This window comes from Trichomycterus rosablanca, chromosome 1 (assembly GCF_030014385.1).
Source record: "Trichomycterus rosablanca isolate fTriRos1 chromosome 1, fTriRos1.hap1, whole genome shotgun sequence".
NCBI lineage: Eukaryota > Metazoa > Chordata > Actinopteri > Siluriformes > Trichomycteridae > Trichomycterus > Trichomycterus rosablanca.
The window spans coordinates 29059786-29080968 of NC_085988.1; the positions used below are offsets into that span (position 1 = coordinate 29059786).

The 21183-nt window shown below is 37.7% G+C and overlaps 2 protein-coding genes across 2 annotated transcripts; one reads left to right on the forward strand and one right to left on the reverse strand.

Annotated features, from left to right (window-relative positions):
• Positions 1–1157: 1157 nt before the first annotated feature.
• On the reverse strand, positions 1158–8425 carry syt8 (synaptotagmin VIII). Its single transcript, XM_063001534.1, has 8 exons — positions 8224–8425; positions 7752–7921; positions 6508–6603; positions 6092–6259; positions 4728–4895; positions 3076–3193; positions 1737–1870; positions 1158–1591 (listed from the first exon to the last, which is right to left on the reverse strand). Exons 1-8 carry the CDS (start codon positions 8423–8425, stop codon positions 1352–1354), a joined length of 1296 nt encoding a protein of 431 aa, XP_062857604.1. The 3' UTR covers positions 1158–1351.
• Positions 8426–13113: 4688 nt separating this feature from the next.
• On the forward strand, positions 13114–20348 carry pdcd2l (programmed cell death 2-like). The gene is made up of 6 exons (XM_063001540.1): positions 13114–13236; positions 15083–15246; positions 16417–16833; positions 17625–17738; positions 19939–20096; positions 20185–20348. The coding sequence occupies exons 1-6, from the start codon at positions 13147–13149 to the stop codon at positions 20313–20315; spliced, it is 1074 nt and encodes a 357-aa protein (XP_062857610.1). The 5' UTR covers positions 13114–13146; the 3' UTR covers positions 20316–20348.
• The last annotated feature ends 835 nt before the right edge of the window (positions 20349–21183 follow it).

Here is a 21183-nt window from a genome sequence, read left to right on the forward strand (position 1 = left end):
ATTTCGTTTCAGTAACTGGCTTATTTTGATCAGTCACCACATTTTCACCTATTTAGAATAGAATAGAATGCTTTTATTTGTTATATATACATATACAGGTGTACAGTACTATGAAATTATTTCTTTGCAAAGCCCAGCTTGTTTGGGAGCTAGGGTCAGAGCGCAGCGTCAGCCATTGTATGGCGCCCCTGGAGCAGAGAGGGTTAAGGACCTTGCTCAAGGGTCCAACAGTGGCTGCATGGCAGAGCTGGGATTTGAACTCTCAACCTTTCAGTTGATAGCCCAAAGCTCTACGACTAGGCTACCACCAATTCAGCTATAGACATGTTTTTTCGAATGTGAAATGAATAAATGCCCAGATAAAGCCCACACATAAAGAGAATGTGCCATAGTTTTGTAAAAAAGACTGATGTTTACTTTTCTGCCACGCCGGACATGCCGGTTGTAGTATAAGTTGAGGAGGTGGTGGTGGGGATCTCAATTTTGATTTGTTTGTATCATACTTAATTTTCTTGTTGCATCAAACATCATTTTAGTTGCATTTTGGTGTTAAACTTTTTCAGTTTTTACACAACAATGACAGGGTGATTTAGGATCCCCTAATTTAACCAGACAAATGCTTTTTAATTTCCCTTTGGGGATCAGTAATCAATCAATCAAGAACTGGGTGTGCTTTTTGAATTCAGCTAAGAGATTAAATAGTCCCTGCTCCAGGATAGATGATTTGCCAGGGCATATGTTTGTATTTGCTCTCCAGATAAGAAAAACGTAGGCAGGGCCTTTGCTGTGAGTTCGGACAGCAAACTTTACATAGATTACATATCATTATTGACTTAATTCCAGGTAGTCCAGGTTAGAATATAGAAATTACCATTAAGCATTACTTTAATTCCTCTAGACAATTATCTTAGAAATTACCAAACTAATTATGAGCTATGGACTGGCTGGTAACACTCACAGAGCAAGGTATTAAATACCGGACACATGGAGCTGTGCAGCCAATATTACCAGAGCTGCACTTTTAAATAAAAATTGCACAAACAAATTAATTACTCAGTCATTTATAATCAAGGGTTTGAACTCATATTGGCCCTGCTTACTGGGGGAGCAATGCCAGCCACACATCTGTTAGGTTATGAGTATGGACAAGGGCAGTAAGTGCTTCCTCCTCCAAGAGCCCCAGCCCATTAAGAGACAGATGCCTCAAAGGAAGGACAGTGTCTGGAATGTCATGAGAAGACTCATTTATTGGACAACAAATTAGCATTATCTAAGTAAAAAGTCAACAAATAATCATGGATTTAAGCACCAGACTGTTCACAGGCGAGCAAAATAAAGTGATGTCAGCATTTCAAAAAGTCTTATTGGTAAATGGGATCTTGAGTGTGTGTTTTAAGGCCAACGTTGAGTCGACCTGTTCTGTTGAAAGCAACATATGCCACTGTGCCACTGGCCGGCGTGGATTCGACAGCATGTCTGCCCAATGGCGCAGCTGGTTTCCAGTGGCATCACAGCCCAGAAAGATCTTTCCGATGGCATCATTCCTGCTCACTTTGTCATGGTCCCATACTGAGATCACTAGCTGGACTCTCTGTACAGACAAATAATACAAGAGATATTACAGGTCAATTAGTTAATATTAATAGCAATGTAGGTTTTATGTTAACTAAATTTAAATATTATTTGGGCAAAAATGTACTACAATGTACAATTAGCAAAACGATCAAGTGACCCACTTGAATCTGCTCAAAAGACACATCAAAAGTGAAAGATTCATTGAAGTAAGGATTCAGTGTACTCTTCTTCACTGAGGTTTTCTTTTTCTTCCATTTCTTTCTATCCAGAACTAACTGGACTTTGCAATACGGATCTGCAACCAAATAAATATAGGTGATATTTAGTTACATATGCTTGTGGGAAACATGTATACTTTAGATTTTTATCATTTTCTTTTTTTCTGTAAATAAGCCTCAATGATTACAAATGCATATAGAGAATGATCTCGTTGATAGCTGATGAGCTTGTATGAGTAAATCTGCAAGGTGGGTAAACAGCTGGTTCATGAGACACCTGGTTCATGAGAGCAGATGAATAAATTGCTTTTATTAGTTAAAAAAATTTAAGAAAGAATTGCAGAGCTTATCAGAACCCAAAGCTGCACAAACAGAAGGGTGTCAACCATTGTTGATCACTGAAGAGAAGCAGGAGCGGGCAGCAATTACATGTATATGATCAGGTGGTCAGCATGAGCTTTAGAATAGACAACAATATCAGATTTTTTGTAAAACCGCATGAAGCCCCTCCAGTAACGTTCACTGCCTGGAGATCCTGATTATTCCATGGAGAGGAAGGATTTGAGGGTACACATCCAGTCTTTATAGGAGCATGTTAATGCATGTTAGTGCTTTAGAAATAGTGTGGTTTTAATTCGGCGGGTAGCACTGTCGCTTTACAGCAAGAAGGTCCTGAGTTCGAGTCCCAGGTGGAGCAGTCCGGGTCTTTTCTGTGAGAAGTTTGCATGTTCTCCCCATGTCTGTGTGAGTTTCCTCCGGGAGCTCTATCTATTACATTAGACCAGATATCAAAATATTTTGAATCTACAGACAAGCTCTTTATTTATTTCCATTGTAATGCTTGTGGCTGCGCCTAATGGGCACAGTCTAGCCCTATGTACAGTATATGTGTGCAAAGAAGCCATATGTAGTCACTTTATTATGATTTCTTACAATGCAACAAAGTTTAATGACATTATGAATTTGTAATAAACCTATGCTCTTTTTAGATTATAAAATGTATATTTTAACCTATTATTGTTTGCCATATTTTCAGAAGCCCACATAAAATTTATGAAACAACTTAAATTCATGAACTGGATTAAAATTATGTTGCAATATTTTAGTAAAATAAGGAGCTGCAGAAACCATTAAAATCCCAAGAATAATAACTAATAACATCCATGTCTCTCTTAAGTAAATGTTAAGTTTTCTAAGTTGACTTAGAAATATCTGCATTTAATAAAAGTGCTTTTGCTGTGATATGGCAGTTTTGACACTAAAAAATGACTAAGTAACTAACCTGAAGAACCTCCAACATCCATTTGCTTTAGATTTTTGGCCTCCAGAATCACCACAGTGAGTTTACTAGCAGTGGGAACATAACGCAGGGAGAAGCATATGTCCCCAAGATGTACCTGCTGTAAAGGGGTAGACAGTTCAAATGGTATATGTTAATTTAGTCATACAAGAGTGAAGTGTGCTCAATACGATCGACCAATCACACAGTGCACGCTGGTAGATTGCGACTCATTCAAACAGGTCAACGTGATTGACAGGACATGTGGCCACTGTTTTTATCATTTGCGGTTTGTTACCATAGCTATGCCTCAGCCCGCCTTAAGCACTGCTAATATAGAAAGTTTTCATTTATCAGTAGCCAGTTTGCACCATTTGTGCATTTTTTTTTTGTAACCTACACTGTTTGTGAAGATGAGTGTGCAACCAATCCCAAAGAAACCAAAAACGGTTTGACTCTTTGCTGGACACTTTTGAAACTTGCTGGCTGAGGAAAAATATCCAAACAAGAAAATGTGCCACATATTTGACAGCATTTTTGGATCAACCTACTTGTGTGAATCAGGCTTTTCCCACATGAAAATAATTAAGTCTAAATATCGATCCACACTTACTGATGAACACTTCGAAGCCTGCTTGAGAATTGGCATCAGCAGCTATTATCCAGACTAGGGCTGGCTCTATACCATATATACCGATACTGCAAACTGAGTATCTGCCGATAACGATACCAATCCGATACCGTAATTTCTCCTCTCAAACATCTAAGCAGTAATAATACATGTCTCAATGCACCATGGTTAAACTAGCTATCTAAATTACAATGCTCAGACTGTGAAACTCTGTGATACAGAGTATCAGATCGGTGCCTGCCCTAATCCAGACTATATAAACCTGGCTGACACCATTCAGTGCAAATCATCAGAATAAGATTAGTGTGATTTTTTGAATATCAGTGTAGGCAACTGAAGCACATTTAAAAAAGCTTCAAAGCATTTTTGAAAAATGATGAAGCCAACCTTTTTAAAAAGTAGATTGTGATGATCTGTTGACTGAAAAAGTAGAGCTCAAGCTGAGAAATTATGGACACCCCTGTACAAGAGTGTGGTCTCAAGTAATTTGCTTAATATTAACCTAAGTCCTTTTAAATACCGTGAATTAGTAGTAAAGTACATAAAATTAAAATAATTCATTATCAGTGATCATGCCACATTAATGAATGTATTTTCATGACTGATTAATCTTACTTTCGAAAAAATTAAAAAGCCAGTATAGCAAAAAAAAAAATTTCGGTTGTGACATTTACTACTATGTCCCAGACTGCCAGCAAAAACATCTGTTAGTCAGGTACTTTTTGGATTTTTTGGGTTTAGCAGCTGCACATTTGCCAAACAAGAACACAACTGGCCTACATAAGGCCCTGAACTAAACCCATTTGAAAACAATTCCACTATGGAAATGGCACTCATGTCATGATTTAGTATTTAGTACAAACTGAAAAAGTTTAAACAGTTTCTAAGACGACTAGCTGATGCTTTAAAGTTTAGATACATTTTTTCTTGACACTAGTTCAAAGGAAACTAAATTAAGATCTGTGTCCTCACTCTCTTTATTGAACTGGTGTTAAAATTCACAGTAATGCAAACCCCAAAGTACCTCATTCTTTGAAGGTTCAGAGAGGTCCCTCCACTCCTCGATTACATGGTTCCAGTCAACAGCAGAGAGCTCGAGCCTCAGCTCACCGATCACATCGTGTTTGGAGAATCTGTTAAAGTCGTATACCTGCATTACCAGCGTAGACTCACTGAGATCCTTTTGAGAAATCTAAACACAATGCACAGTTATGTGTAAAACATCTGATTATACGAGAAAAAAAAAGATTTTAATAATATTTAAAGTAATATCACAGCAGTTATTTGTTAATCAGTCTCTAAATTGGTACAATCGGTGGCAGAAAGTAATGGGTGCATCAGACACAGCACCAGCATAAGCTTAATCCAGATCTCCAGTCACTGCCTGTGAGGAGTTTGTGTTCTCTATATGTCTGAGTGGGTTTGCTCTAGGTTTTCCAGTTTCTTTCCACTGCTCCAAAGCATGTCAGAGGGTAGATTGGCTGCTTAATTTTAAATATTTAAATATACAATACAGGGCCAAACATTTGTAGACACATCTTATAACTAGTGGATTAACTGATTAACACTCACTCACTCACTCACTCACTTTCTTAACCGCTTCTCCAGTTAGGGTCGAGGGGGTGCTGGAGCCTATCCCAGCTTTTCAATGGGCGCAAGGCACACAGTAACACCCTGGACAGGGCACCAGTCAATCACAGGGCAGACACACATACACACACACATGCACACATACACACACCCATTCACCTATAGGGCAATTCAGTGTCTCCAATTAACCTGACTGCATGTTTTGGACTGTGGGAGGAAACCAGAGCTCCCGGAGGAAACCCACGCAGACACGGGGAGAACATGCAAACTTCGCACAGAAAGGACCCGGACCGCCCCGCTTGAGGATTGAACCCAGGACCTTCTTGCTGTGAGACGACAGTGCTACCCACCAAGCCACCGTGCCGCCCACTGATTAACACCTATCATAGAAAAGATAAACCATGCAGTCACACACAGTCCTCAGATCACCCTGTGCAGTGGCAAATGCCTGCTGGAGAGGTGTAAAGCACAACAATGTTGGACTCTGCAGCCCTACAAACATGTACTTGCAGGGTTCTTTTGTGGGTGGCTGGGGGTGGTGGTGGAGGATATTATAGCAACAAAGAGGGTGGGAATCCACATAAACGCTCATGGTTTTCAATGTGATGTTAGTGTCTGGTGCCCACAAGCTTACTGTTGTAATGTATACATCACAGACTGTTCTTTTCTTGATGCTAGAAAATGTTTTACAGACATAGCTGATAAAGATAAAAGTCATTTCAAATTTCCAATTCTTGGTTAGTTTACTAGTATTATTTTGATTAAGACAAAGACCTGAGTGTGAAAAGATTGATTTACCTGGTATTTAAAGTTCTCATTGAACACCGGGTTGAGTGTTTTCCTGAACACCTTAGTCTCAAAAGTTTTGGATTTGCTGGGGAGCATGTACACTTTGACGTAGGGGTCCGATGTTCCTAAATGGTCCATGGCCATTAACTCAGAAGCTTCTTTTATTCCAACAGTCATCTAAAATGAAAAGCTGAACATTCATATTCAGTAAAATGTATGAGGGGTAAAGTAACACTTTGATCTTCAAGAGCTCCATGGAGTGTTCTTGATTATGAAAAAAATATGGCTGACTGAATGAATGAATGAATACATTCATAAACCCATGATATGAAGGAGAACAAGCTAATATTATGCATTCTCTGTCTTGCAAATCCAGTTTAATTATGTACACACATTATTCAAATGATTAAAGTGATCAGGTGGACCTCTGAGCGTGCGTTGTTATACTCCAGGGAGTAGAGCAGTTTTCCTCTTCTCTGGTTAGCAGAACCATAGTTGGCATCCGCCGTCTCTGGCTGGACCTGTCAATCAGATTAGTCATCTTATCAGCAAAGACCACACCCAACAGTGGATATATGTGTGCCAATGAGGCTAAGGTTCATTCTAAAGTGATCATAACTATCCCTAAACCCCTACGAAGGATACACTCTCTGAAGTGAGGACTCTAATGGGCTGACTTTAAAATTGCATGTAAAAAGAACAGACATTTGAAACACTTCCAACAGCAGAAAAGTAAAAATTTAATTTATATTTATATATTTATAAATGTATATTTATATTGGGCATCACAGCAACATGTGTCCTGGGGATTTGAGTTTGATTCTTCACTTTGGTCACTTATGAAGCTTCTTTAAATTGTCCAAAGGTGCTAATAAGTAAGTAAATGTGAGTGTGTTAACCTGTGGCATATTAGCGCCCTGTCTGGGGTGTATTCCTGAGTTACGCTCAAATTCCATTTCATGTAAATAAAGGAATGCAGGCCGCTCAGGTGGCACAGCGGTTAAAACAGATGCTGCAACCAGAGCTGGATCGCGAATACATCGTATCGAATCTCAGCTCTGCCTTACCGGCTGAGCGGCCACATGAACAACGATTGGCCTGTTGATCAGATGGGCGAGACTAAGCCGGATAGGGTCTCTCTCTGTCAGAATGGTGCAATTATGACCTCTGCTGGCTGATTGGTGGCGTCTACACAGAGATGAGGAAAGAGTGCTCTTAGAGTGTGTCTCTCTGTACACAACGCTAGGTGGCACAACACTCGTCAATGTGTAGGTGATAAAATGCATACGTCTTGCTGCCCACATGTCGGAGGGGGCGTGGGTTAGCTTCGATCTCCTCGGTCAGAGCAGGGATCGACATGGGCGGAGAGGAAGCATGATGCAATTGGGCAATTGGACGCGCTAAAGGGGGAGAAAAAGGGGAGAAAATGCATAAAAATAAAAAAATTAAGGAATGCATTATAAAATTAATGTTTTTAATCAGAGTAAAAAAAAACTTTAGGAAGACTGAGATGTATAGTTGTTTTCTCAATTTTACTGGGGGGGGGCATTTTCCCTCACTTCCAGTTGAAATGACCCAATAAATAGTTGTTGTGGGCCATCCCACTTTAAAACACTGATGAAATGATCACTTTGGAATGGACAGCCAAAAAATATGCATATGCTCTCACCAGTGCTGCTGTGGTACGTCCATTGATTTCTTTTAGGCTGACCTTCTGATCCAACTTCGATTTCTTTTTCTTATTTCCTTTACAGCAGCATTTTATACAGCAGCACAGCACACAGATTAAAATCACCAGAAGAATTAGGGCAAGGATAGCATAGATGGCCCATCTTGGCACTGTAACAGAGGGTTGTACATGTAAAAAACATCCTTAATATTGAAACATGAAAGCAAAAAGCTGGTGTAGCTGTAACCAGCACTATGACACTCATCTGAAGCATTAGACAAGAGCACAGCCAGCAGGATCAACACTTGCAAGACGTAAAAGTGAGAGGTCAGAAATGTGCACTAGGAGTGGAATTAGATCTGATATAAGGAACAGGTGCTTTGGTAATGCACAATCCTTGGGGAATGATTGAGGAGGGCTGTTAGCAGCACAGTTAGAAGGCCTGGAGGGCTAAAGGGTTAGCAATACTTACATGGGATCTTGTCCAGCAGAGAGGATATAAAATCAGGTTCTGTAGTGGTTGAGTTGGTAGTTAGTCTAGTGGCAATAACAGGGACAGTAGTTGGAGTTGATTTGACTGTAGTTTTGTTGCCTGAAATTAAGCTGATGGAAGTTGAGTTCGCAGTGCCTGTAGTGTTAGTGCGTGTGTGGTTTAAAGTAGATTTGGAAGCCATGACTGAATACTTCAAGTTGTTAGATTCACTGTAAAAGTACAAATAAACACAAAACAAAAATAACTCAATAAGGCTTGAGTTTGAGATTAATTGTACAATGTCACCCCCTGTTGGTTAAAAAGGTAACCACACTTTCCTAATGAGATGAACGAAAAACTATATTTTCAGTGTTTTTCAATTATGCACATCGTGTTTTACTGTTATACTGTAACCAATGTATTCAGCTTTTAAAATACATATTAATTCTGATGAGGATGGTGGTGGGTCTGGGTTACCCAGAGGAAACATCATGGAGATCTTTATTAAGGTCCTCAGGACCTATATTGTGGCGCAACACCCACTTAACAGCTTTTACTGTCCCACCCTATTTTAAAATCAGTAAAATAAAAAAAGCTATAATTTTTATTACATGATATAGCTGAGATATTAATATATATATTTAACAATGTGTGAACCTGTGACAGATAAGTGACACTTCTGTTTCTGGGTTACACCAGTGTCACAGTTACAAAAGACGAGGCTAAAGTTTTGTTGACTGAAATTAAGCTAATATGGCTGAGATATTAATTCATATTTCTGGGTAAATTTGTTTAAAATTAGAATTAAAATTATGGCATTTTTTAGACAGGGAAGCCACATTCTTTTGAAATGTGTTAATTTGTCACAGTAAAAAGTTTCCCTTCTATCTAAAAGTACACCGAAGGTAAATTGAATATGCTCCAATGTTATGTAAGTGAATGTGTGTAAGCCCTACAATAGATTGACATCGATTACATTTTCAGCATTTAGCAGACGCTTTTATCCAAAGCGACTTACAGTACTATGACAGTATACAGTCTAAGCAATTGAGGGTTAAGGGCCTTGCTCAAGGGCCCAACAGTGGCAACCTGGCAGTGGTAAGGCTTGAACCGGCAACCTTCTGATTACTGGACCAGTACCTTAACCACTAGGCTACAACTGCCCTTAATGTATTTCTGTTTTGTGTCAAGTGTTTCCTTTTGACAGACCCATCACAACCCTGACCAGGAAAAAGTTCATTAGTATATATGAAATTTATAGTTTTTTGATTAAAATAAGTGTTTAAATGTATAGTTCATTGATGTGTCAATATTATTTAGTAATAACTGAGTATATAGCTTTTCCAGTATTTGCACAGTACAAAACAAACTTGTTGAATTGTCTGCTAACCCTACATACTAAATACTTTTATTTAGGTTTAAAAAATATAGCATGTTTCAAAATGGATTTACTGGAAAGTCTCTGACTTCCTGTGGCTTAAATAAAGAAATTACGTAAAAAGAATCTATCAAGAATAACTTTACAAGAACTTGGTTGCTGTAACATTAAATAGATACTGTATCTAGCCACCACCAAAGTCAAACATGAAATGTTGACGACTGCAAAGCCCTGTCAAACAGGGTGTGCTTCAGAGTGAGGAGATAACATTCTTTTACCATGAAACATAACCTGTTAAACAGAGCAGTGTGACTATGGGATTCAGCAAATACAGTTTAACATTTACACATAAACATTAAAAAACAAACTTGTTACAGTGTTACACAGCATATGTTAAGCTTGCAAGTTAGTATCAGTATAATGACTACAAGAACAAAAGCTGAAATATGACATCTTTATAATATGCTCAAACCTACACCAGTCTTTACAAAGCTACACAACCTTCTCCATAGCCTGAATATTTTAAAAGCATAAGACAATCAAGTAATAAATTGAAACTCACTGTTTGACTCTGAGCAAAGGTTTTGATTCTCGTTTAACAGAGTTTACACTCCACAACAGCTAATGGATGAAGGAAGGAAGTTACTTTTCCCTGCAAAGCCCATTACTCCACAAATAAAACAAAGGCTAATAGCTTGGCAGAATGGGTAATTTTTTGTATTTTAGTTTTTTCCCCCTAAACTAAGCACGTTTAAATGAGATTTAAATTTAGCATTTACTTAGGTATAACAGGAATGCTAAGACTGTATCTGGTATGAAAAGCTCTGTTTATTTTCACTTTGTATGTTCTATTCCTCATATTCTCATTTATACTGTACATTAAAAAGTAGCAAGTATTTAGTGTGACATCCCCTTACACTTAAGCAATAGCAGAAACCTGGCTCTCCTAAACCTGAATGAAATAAAAACCTAATTACAGTCATTAATGTCATTGAGAACACCTGTATTTGTCATTTAAAATATCCTGTCACTTTATTAGTAACACCTAAAATCAAAATAGATAAAAAATATATTTTTAAAAAATCCATTGAGCAGCACTCAAAAACGGCTTGTTAATGTATCTCTGCGCGTAAATCACAGCGGTGCTATTAGCCAACTAGGTATCTACACAGACATGACTGGCTATGGCTGAAGCCTTGCAATGGATTGGTGCCCTGTCCAGGGTAATACTGCCATGTGCCCAGTTCTTCCCGGTGCAACCAGACCCTGATCAGGATGATAATTGATTAACAGTAACTGTTTACAGTTTTAACATTTAGGTTAAGTAACAACAAGTAGATAAAGATTAAAAAATACAGTACCTTATGATGTTTCAGTTTGGTCTGTACTGCCTTTTTATTCTTTATACTCCATCTTTAACCAGGCTTGTTATTTTTAGGTTCCAGTCATCATGTACTTTAGTGTCACCAGCATGCTTTAAAGGGTGGTGAAAAGTAGCCAGGAAATAGGGAAAACTAACAGTTACCTGCCACACCTCATCTTCACACATGGTGTGTTCAGATCAGCAGAAGCAAGCTAAACTATGTGAGGTGGGACCTTTCAGGAAAATAAAAAAGTAATATAGTCCTAAGAAAAGGCGTATAACCTGGTATTTAACTTGCCAGTGCGGTCACTGTGGCAGTACACAACTGTGTTTAAAATTAACACATATAGAGTTTGTTTGCATTCGAGGTGGGAAAAAAAGATAGAAACCAGTTTTGTGTAAATATTGGGTCTAACTAATGTGACTGTATGTGACTAAACTCTCATTTGTTGTTCATGCCTAAAGTTTTAGAATGAACATGCTACCAAATGAACATGTTACCAAACAACTATAATAAATGGGGTATTTGTACAGTACTGTATTTTTTTTTTGTTTAATGTCACACATTTATTTTAGATTTTGTAACAATTACATATGACCAAGACAATTTGGGTAACCAATTTCTACATACATTTACTGTTTTGTTTATTTAAGTAAATCGATATCCAACACCAGCTAACCCTATGTAAAAAAAGAATTCTGATTGTGAGCTGAATCAGTCTTTCACATGACTGGGAGGGCATTTTGGTTCCCTCTTCATTGCAGAATTGCTTTAATTGAGAATTTGCTTCTTAATGACATTTCAGTCTCAAGCAATTGACAAGGTCGCTCCAAAACCCTAAATCTCTTTCTTCTGAGTCATACAAAGGTGGACGAGCTATTATGATTCAGGTTGTTGACTTGTTTCATAACTCAGTTGCAGTTAAACTTTTTAGTACAGACTGATGTCAACATATTCTATTTCAAGGTAGAGAGCAGAATTCAACATATTTATAAATAAATGATCATTTAAAAACTGCATTTTGTTGTCTTTTCTTTGTTGACTATTCTTAACCAGGTTGACATTATTCCTGTGTCCCATTTGAGCTGACATCATGCTTGCTTTTCTGCCCAAATAGTTGAATGTTTATCACATCAGGCCAGAGAATATTTTTCTTTATGTTGCCAGAGTCTTATGTGGCATTTAGCAAACTCATAAGTGAGCTGCCTCTTACACAACTCTGCCATGAAGACCTGATTTATTTTTTCTAAACAAGCTGGGTTACGTACAAAAGACAAATAAAGGCATTCTTATGGAAAGTAAATATGAGACAAATTTACTTCCATACCATTCTGCTTTCCGGCTGCTTCCATTAGCGCCACAGTGAATTATTCGATATGATACAGTTTTAAGCAGGATGCCCTTCCTAATGCAACCCTCACATATGTCCAGGCTTAGGACCGACACTAAAGGTGCACTGACATGTATCCCCTGATAGCTAGGTTCATGATATGTCATGCGCCTTCTGCATTTGTGAGCCCATCCCGGGATTTATACCCTGAACTCAGGCAGTGCAAATACCAGAACTCCAACACAACACATTGGCTCATAAATATAAAAGTTTATTTATAGCTGGATTAGACGTCTATTTAAACTCCTGGTGTCCCTTGAACAGAACAACTAACACTTTTCACTCCTACTTAGTCCAGATGAACTATTTTATTCTTTATTATTATTGTTTAGGGCCAAACGCCATATGAAGAGGACTAAGATTATCTGACTTGATGCATTTGTCAAATATGTAAACCCCTACCCCTGTTCAACCCCCATCCCCCCAACAAAACCAGTGCAGGTGTGTGTTTGCCCCATGCTGCCATCCTACCACACATACACTCTATATGTTTACCCTAATAATGCACATCATGAACTCAGTTTACTTTCGAGTGGTGTTTAGTCCATTAGTTCATTTACTTTACATGAGATTATACTAATGGCTAGTCAGATAATCCCCACATTTAGTAAAGTGTTAAATTGTGGTTCTGTTTTGTTTAAATCGATACAAAACGCATCTAGAATTGTAAATATATGAACACTGTGTAAGCTACTGTATGTGAACCATACTGCCAGCTAGTGTACTAGCTTGTTAACTTCTCGTTGGTCTGAAGTGTAACACACGTGGGTTCGGCATTGCAGGAGGAGACCATGCAGGAATCGCCGCTAATAGGATTATGTGATGGCATTATTGATAAAAATAGCACAAATTATTATACAAACAAAGTCGGAGGCTATCCGGTAAGATGTTCAACTCTGAATAATTAGCTTCGGTTAGCTAGCATTAGCTGCTACGTGTGCTACATTCACGTTTGCTAGCAAGGTAGCTAGCTGTAAATATTTCTGTTAGCTGTATTCTTTAATATTGTTGTTAAAAGTCTTAACATGGGTACGTAACAAGCTTAACTTGATTCATATTTAAAGAAATGTAACATAACCATGCGTACTGGCTTAGATAGCTATAGTAAAACCGCAAAATACGTTATATTTTTTCCATACAGTTAAATGTATCAATAAGCTTTGCTTAAATTGTGTCTCATCTCTTTTGGGGAAAAAGACATAGACGATGATGTTTTATGTACTGGTAATGTCGTAATTTAAAGTAGTAAATAAACTTAAAAACTAAGTGTGCGGAACACTGTGAATAGTGCTTGTCTTAGATTAAAATATTAAGGTGGGGTTATTAAATTATTTTTGTTTTCATAAAATGTTCTCAGTCGCCTTTATTAAACTGTACGTATTAAATTATAATGACATGTTTATTAAAACTTCAAAGGGGCGTTGGGCAATATTTATTGGTGCTTAATATTACACATAATGTGTAAATATAAGATAAAGTTATATTAAAAGCCTGGCAACTGTATATTTAGAATATAAAACATATAGAACATCAGTGCAAATCCTAACATGGTTTGTCCAAACTTTGGTTTAATTAAATATTTATTCTTTTCTCATACTTTCTAAAATTGCAATTTATCAGTCAGTTAAATTGCAGTCGACAGTTATTTTTATAACGTTCATGTTACATTTGTATTTGTGTTATATTCCTTTTTTGGTCCATATAATATATTGATGTAGTTTGTGGATTGTGTATGTGTAAACACATGGTAAATATTTGTACTGAGGTGATTTATGGTGTTTTTGACAAAACAAGTCTAACGTTTTTCAGTTTCTGGCAAAGCCAACTATGGGTTTAAAACATAAAACGTGTCAAATAAGTAACACTGCTGTTGGTGGTGTATCAAAGTACAGTGGTACCTTAAAACTCTACGTCAGTTGGTTCTGGAAGTGGTTCTGGAGTCAATCAATAAAAAATACAATAAAACCTGCACTTTACTTCTTTTTTGTTTCCTTGTGTTTCTTAATCGTGGAGATGGTTAATCTTGGAATACCGTATACCATTCAGTAAGGGCGCAGTCACATGAGAAGCGGCAAAATAGCTTTTTCGCTCCCTGTACTGCTAATTTTTATGGAGTGTGGTGGTGTACAAAGCTTAACGTGACTTACTGAATTAAAATGAGTGAGACATTTTATTAGTGGAAAGGAAAGAACTTATGAGCAGTAATGATTAAGATAAGTTTAGTGTTTTTATGTAATTTTTTTAATACTTTAAAAAAACTAAACACATTGAGTTTAAAGGAAATGTTGAGTTTAAGGGTACAGATTTTTTGATGAAGGGCATTGAGTTTAGGGGACGTTGAGTTACAAGGTACCACTGTATTTAGAATTGTAATATACAGTTCAGGATACCGGCTTGGATTATTGTCTGCTTTCTTTGGACATGTGGTAGAACTGCTACATTATGTAACAATAATATGGTAGCCATAAAAAGCTAAAAGAATTGCTTTAAAAAAACTGTACCCAACAAATTATTATGGATATTTTGGAACTGGTTGAATTTAAAATAGCCAGTCCATCTTCTGCAGGTTTTTTTGAAAGGTTGGAGGAAAGTGGAACACTGAACACAACACAAGCATTGGAAACCCACAAAAACATGGGGATAAGTCATTAACAGTAGCATGTGATATCATGCTCTTTAAAAGTTGATGTCAATTAATATAATAGTAAATTTTTTTTATGATTGTAGGACCTGATTCCTGGTATATCTTATCCACTTTATCGGTGCATTCTGTGTGATGGGATCCTCAGTCATGTTGTTCAGATCTACTGTCCTCTTGCAGCATCTCCATATCATCGCACTATTCATGTATTTGCCTGCACAGCTCCACAGTGCTATAGCAAGCCAGAGAGGTAAGAGGTCATTCCAATTTAACTGACAAAAATAGACTGTTAATTATCATTATGTTGATAGATAAACACTACTACTATGGAAAGTCTTTAATACAATTTAAGTGTACAACTAAGAATGCCACGATAAATTAAAAATGTTTAGTTTTGATCCACTAGCACACAGTGGCTGGAATAATATAGCCCTTAAATTAAAGCTAACATGCACTAATTTTAATACACTTGGGGTCAGTAATATATGGCTTGCATACCACAGCTGACAGCATGTTTGGTATGCCTGGCAAGTTGATTTCTGAGAGTAAGTACAATAAAGGTATTTTAATCTCAGGGCTGTGCCTTACTGGTGGGATCCTTCCTTACAGCGTTAAGTTGGGGTGGAGTAATTTAATCAAGCCAACGGGAGTCAGTCAGCTTCAAATTTGTGTGAACTTGCTAAAGCGTTCATTTCAACAAGAGCAGAGTATGGATTTAGTCAATAAAAGGCCGGGCTATGTGTGCTGTATTTTGCTGAAGTGTCATTTTTTGCCGAGACAAAACATTAAAGTTCATTTAAGGATGATGCTGACAAAACAGAATCAATCAAACAAGCAATTGCAGGGTACAAAAGATAGACATTCTTGAAGTGTTCCTGGAAATTCTTTTATTTGATTGCGGACAGAATGAAACTGAGATTTTCATGTTTTGCCTGGTCAACCTCATTTCATTTGTTAATATACATTCATTCCTGTATTTCAGGCCTGCAACACATTTCAAAAAAAGTTGGGACGGTAAAGCATTACCACTTTGCCATTACTTCTCGCAACACTTAAAAATGTTTTGGCAACAAGGTTATCAAACAATGAAGTGTGAACAACGTCTCTGAAAAAGATGTCATCTTGAAGGTAGCACATGTTGCTCTAAAATCTTTTTTTTTTTAATGTGTTTCAGGCCTGGAATAAAGGAATGGATGTGTATTAAAAATGAAATTAGGTTGACCAGTCAAAACATAAAATATCTTGAGTTCAAACTGTCTGCAATCAAATAAAAGTCAAAGTAAATGTAAGAAATGCTTTTTTTTTTTTGCATTTTCCATACTGTCTCAACTTTTTGTAATTTGAGCTTGTAAATAGACATGACATGTGTTCATTGAAAAAAGTGTTTGATTATATTCTCCTAAATTTCTTCTCTTTACAGCTGGTTGGTGATCCGTTCTCAGTTCCTGGAGAATGAGATAAAACAACCCACAGAGTGTAAGACTGTAGTTAAGCCACCAGTTTCCACTACAGACTGGTGTGATGAGGCTGATGACTGGGGAATGGATGCTGAAAATAATAACGATTCTAAATTGACTGATACAGCTACAGCTCAGCCCGTAACAGACGAGCTTACAGCTGGTTTGGATGTCAGCAGCAGGCTTCAAGGTCTTTGTATAGATGAAGTTACGGGTAACGAAACTGCTGGAACGTCTAGGAGTGGACCTACCTTTCAGCCTTACTATATCAGCGTGGTGGAGGAGACAGACCTTGTGGGTCATAAAGACTTGGAGCATGCAAACAGACTGCTGAAGGAGTATGAGCAGAGGGAGGGAGTCGCTGTCAGGGAGACTGGCTGGTGAGAACAGTTGTGCTTTTAAGTCTTAGTATCCTGATTAATTGGAGATCAAACTGTATTGATGGAAATTGAAGACAACTTAGACAACTCACAAATGCTGATATTGAGTCTCTTTAATTAACTACCAAGTATCAATAACCTGCAAGTGAATTAAGAGCCTAAACATTCGATTGTCTTATCGTGACAGAAAGTCTGATGTCTAGCTTGTGCATCTCTGCATCTTCTCTCTGTTTATTGCATTTCTGTGTTAGCTCTCTTTCTGTTGCGAACTTTGATAAACTAGTAGTACACTTCTCTATGCCCACCATCTCTCACAGTGGCATGGGTCTGAGCCAGTATCGCATTGTTTCTTGGACTACTCATTTGTGCTTTGAATAGATTACATGGGCTTTACAATCTCTTGTAAGCCCTGCAGTCACCTCAGCATTGTTCTAGGTTGACCCAGAATGCACCTTCTTGTGAAAAGCTCACACAAGAAGTTTTTAAGAACTGCGCCTCAACCCACAGTTCTAGTTCCCCCCCCCTGGGTAAGGTTGTGATCACTTTTTGTCTGGAACCTCCTCTTTGACCTTACTGTCAGGGGTGACCCTGCCAGTAGCAGAGCTCCAGATAGTACCACTTTCAGGTTCATAGGTACACTCAAGACTCATCACAGCAAGGTAGCAATCACAAGAATAGTATTAGATAATGTTGAGGTAATAATGTGTTTTATTGCTACGCTGTTGTGATTGTACTCTATTGTTTTTTTTATTATAATTTAATAGTTTTAATATCTTTGTTTGATTGTGTAGCTGTGAAGGTGAAGGAGGACAAGAAAAGTATGAAAAGGCAGAAGCTAAACATGGAGATACAGTGTTTTCAAACTTCATGAAGAGAATTACTCTCTGTCCAGAGCAAGTGCTTCGGTAAGTTTGGTGCATGCTAGACGTTAACAGTCATCTGGTAAAGTTTATAGACATATTAAAGCAGCTTTTATTCGGTAGTAACTTAATAAAATCTAATATGTTTTACATACACTGGTCAACCTTGTGTCGGTCCACCACATGCTACAAACCAGCTTTAAGGCATGGACTCCACAAGACCTCTTATAGGATTCTGTGGTATCTGGCACAATGACATAAGCAGTAGATCCTTTAAGTCCTGCATGGTACAAGGTAGGCAGCCATGGATCAGACTTCTTTGTCCAGCACAACCTTTAAGTGCTCAAACAGATTAAGATCTGGAAAATTTAGAGGCCAAGTTAACATGAACGCTATGCCATGTTCCTCTTACCATTCCTGTACCATTTTTGCAATGTGGCAGGGTGCATTATCCTACTAAAAGAAACCACTGCCATTAATGAACATTGTTGCCATGAAGAGGTGTACTTGGTTGGCAAGAATGCCAGGACTTTAGGTTTCCTAGCAAAACATTGCCCAGAGCATCACACTAGCTCTGCCAGTGGGTCTTCCTCCCATAATGCCATATCTTACCCAAATAAGCAATGCACACTCACCCAGTCATCTCTATGATGGAAAAGAAAACATAATTTATTAGTTCTAATGTGTGCATGCACATAGTAGGTGCTTTTGGTAATAGACATGGGTCAGCATGGGCACTCTGACCAGTTTGCTGCACTGTGTGGTCTGACAAATAGCCAGCATGAACGTTTAAGCCATTTGTGTTACATTAGCTACTCTTTGAGACTTTGACCTTGTTGCTAGTTCACCGGTTATCCTTCCTTGTACCACTTATCAGTGCTTGCTGGGGACACCCCATATAAGACCAGATGTTTTAAGATGCTCTGACCTATTCATCCTGCCATGAGTTGCTCAGATCTTTACGCTTGGCCATTATTCCTGCTTCTAATCAACATTAAAACTAACTGTTTACTAGTTGCCCAGTATATCCCTTCTCTTTAACAGTGATGGAATTATCAATATTCTTAGTATCATCTGTTATGTTATGGCTGATCTGTGTACAGCAGTTCTCATTAGTACAGCTATGTATAGTCCATTGTATGTGGTAAATAATTTTATTTCACCTAAACCCCACTTGTGCTTCTGGTTAGATGGACACACAAATTAAGCAAAGCATGATTAACAGCAACAGAAATAATAGTTATACCAGAAACAGATATACCACACATTGTAATGTCTTTTATGTCACTCTAAATTAGGCAATACGTGACTAAATAGGTGAATGTCTGATGCCCTGCAGTGGCTTCCTTTCTTGCACTTAGTGTTAACCTGGTGCCAGATCTAGCTTGACCCTGATCAGTATTAAGTGGTACCTGAGGATAAATTAATTGTGTGTAATTGGCCTAATTAGTTTTTGTTTTAATAGCAAGACAATCAGTTTTCCATGTTGTTTACACAGACTAGCATAAATGCTTAAATTAAGGTTCAGTGCATAACGGGAGGAGACAGTTTTAATGCAAAATTTACTGTGATTTAAAGTAGGAATTGTGAATGCATCTGTAAGATTTGATTAAAACAAAAGGCTTAGTGGGTAGCACTGTCGCCTCACAGCAAGAAGCTCCTGGGTTTGATTCTCATGTGGAGCGGTTCGGGTCCTTTCTGCATGTTCTCCCTGTGTCTGAGTGGGTTTCCTACAGGAGCTCTGGTTTCCTCCCACAGTCCAAACACATGCAAGTAAATTGGAGATACTAAATTGTCCATGACTGTGTTCGATATAACCTTGTGAACAGATGAATCTTGTGTAATGAGTGACTACCGTTCCTGTCATGAATGTAACCAAAGTGTAAAACATGACGTTAAAATCCAAATAAACAAACAACCCGGTCAGTACTTGCTGGAAACACCCCATATAAGACCAGATGTTTTAGATGCTTTGTCCCTTTGACAGTAACGAGATTATCAATATTCTTAGGGTCATCTGTCTCTGATTTTAATGGTATAGTTCTCATTAGTAAAGACAATAATTACATTTTCATATGAAAGTTTTTGTTACAAATTATTATAATGAGTAATAATTTAGTTTTTAATGCCCTGACTGAAAATTAAAGACAAAAAAAATACATCATGATGTATCAACTAGTCTGATCAACTAGTCATTATTTTCTGCATACACCTAATCCCTATGCATTGTTTTTGGATCTTGCAGGTACAGCTGGGGTGGGTCACCGTTATTTATAGCAGAGCCTCCTTCAAAGATAAAGAAAACAGTGCCACCTTGTGCACAGTGTGGCAGTCCTAGAATTTTTGAATTTCAGCTCATGCCAGCACTTGTCAGCTTGCTTCACAGTACAGAGTCAGCTTCAGGTTTGTTTACTTTTTTTTTGTTTATTTATATATTTTTAGATTGCTGATTACTGTATTTTCATTACTTTATTCACACTGACCTCCACAGAGCTTGTGGTAGAGTTTGGAACAGTTTTGGTGTACACATGCAGAGACAGTTGCTGGATGTCTGGATCAACCACTGCTGTTAAGGAATTCCTGTTTGTGCAACCTGACCCAGACCAAAAGCTGTTTAAATGATATTTATAAGACAATAAATAAATCTTTTATTTATACGTCTCTCTGGTATTTTTATCAGATGCTCATTTCTGTTTTTATTAAAGAGTTTATTTTTGTCACAAGATTAAATTTAATTTCTGGATTTAGAAGGTATTCAGACCCCTTGAATTTTGCACTTTATTGCGCTGTGCATTTGATTTCAAGTAGATATAATTGCCATTTTGCCTATCAACTTATGCTTAGTCACCCATAATTAAGTGCAAACATGTTTTTAGTTTTTTGACAATTTATTAAAAATTTAAAACTGAAATGGACGGCACGGTGGGTAGCACTGTCACCTCACAGCAAGAAAGTCCTAGGTTTGATTTCCAGGTGGAGCGGTCTGGGTCCCTTCTGTGTGAAGTTTGCATGTTCTCCCCATGTCTGCGTGGGTTTCCTCCGGGAGCTCCTGTTTCCTCTAACAGTCCAAAGACATGTAGTTAGGTGAATTGAAGATAAAAAATTGTCCCTGACTGTGGTTGACATTAAATGTGAGTTATTTAAATCTTGTGTAACCAGTAAAATCCTAATAAAATAAAAAGTAAAATTGAAAAGTGATATGTCCTATTCAAAAGTATTCAGATCCTTTGTTCAGTACTTTGTAGAAGCCCCTTCTGCAATTACAGCTGCAGGTATTACTGTTATGCCTTATAAGCTCTGCACACCTGGATTTGGGCGGTTAATCCACCGTGATTCTGACCAGGATAGAACAGTAGTAAAAAAAGAATAATTAAAAACAAAAAATATGCAACTTGCACTGTTTATAATTTATGTTACATTAAATTATGTCAAAGTCAATATGCTTCCTGCATAGTTGTGCAGCTGGTACAGTGAATGAATGATCTGATAG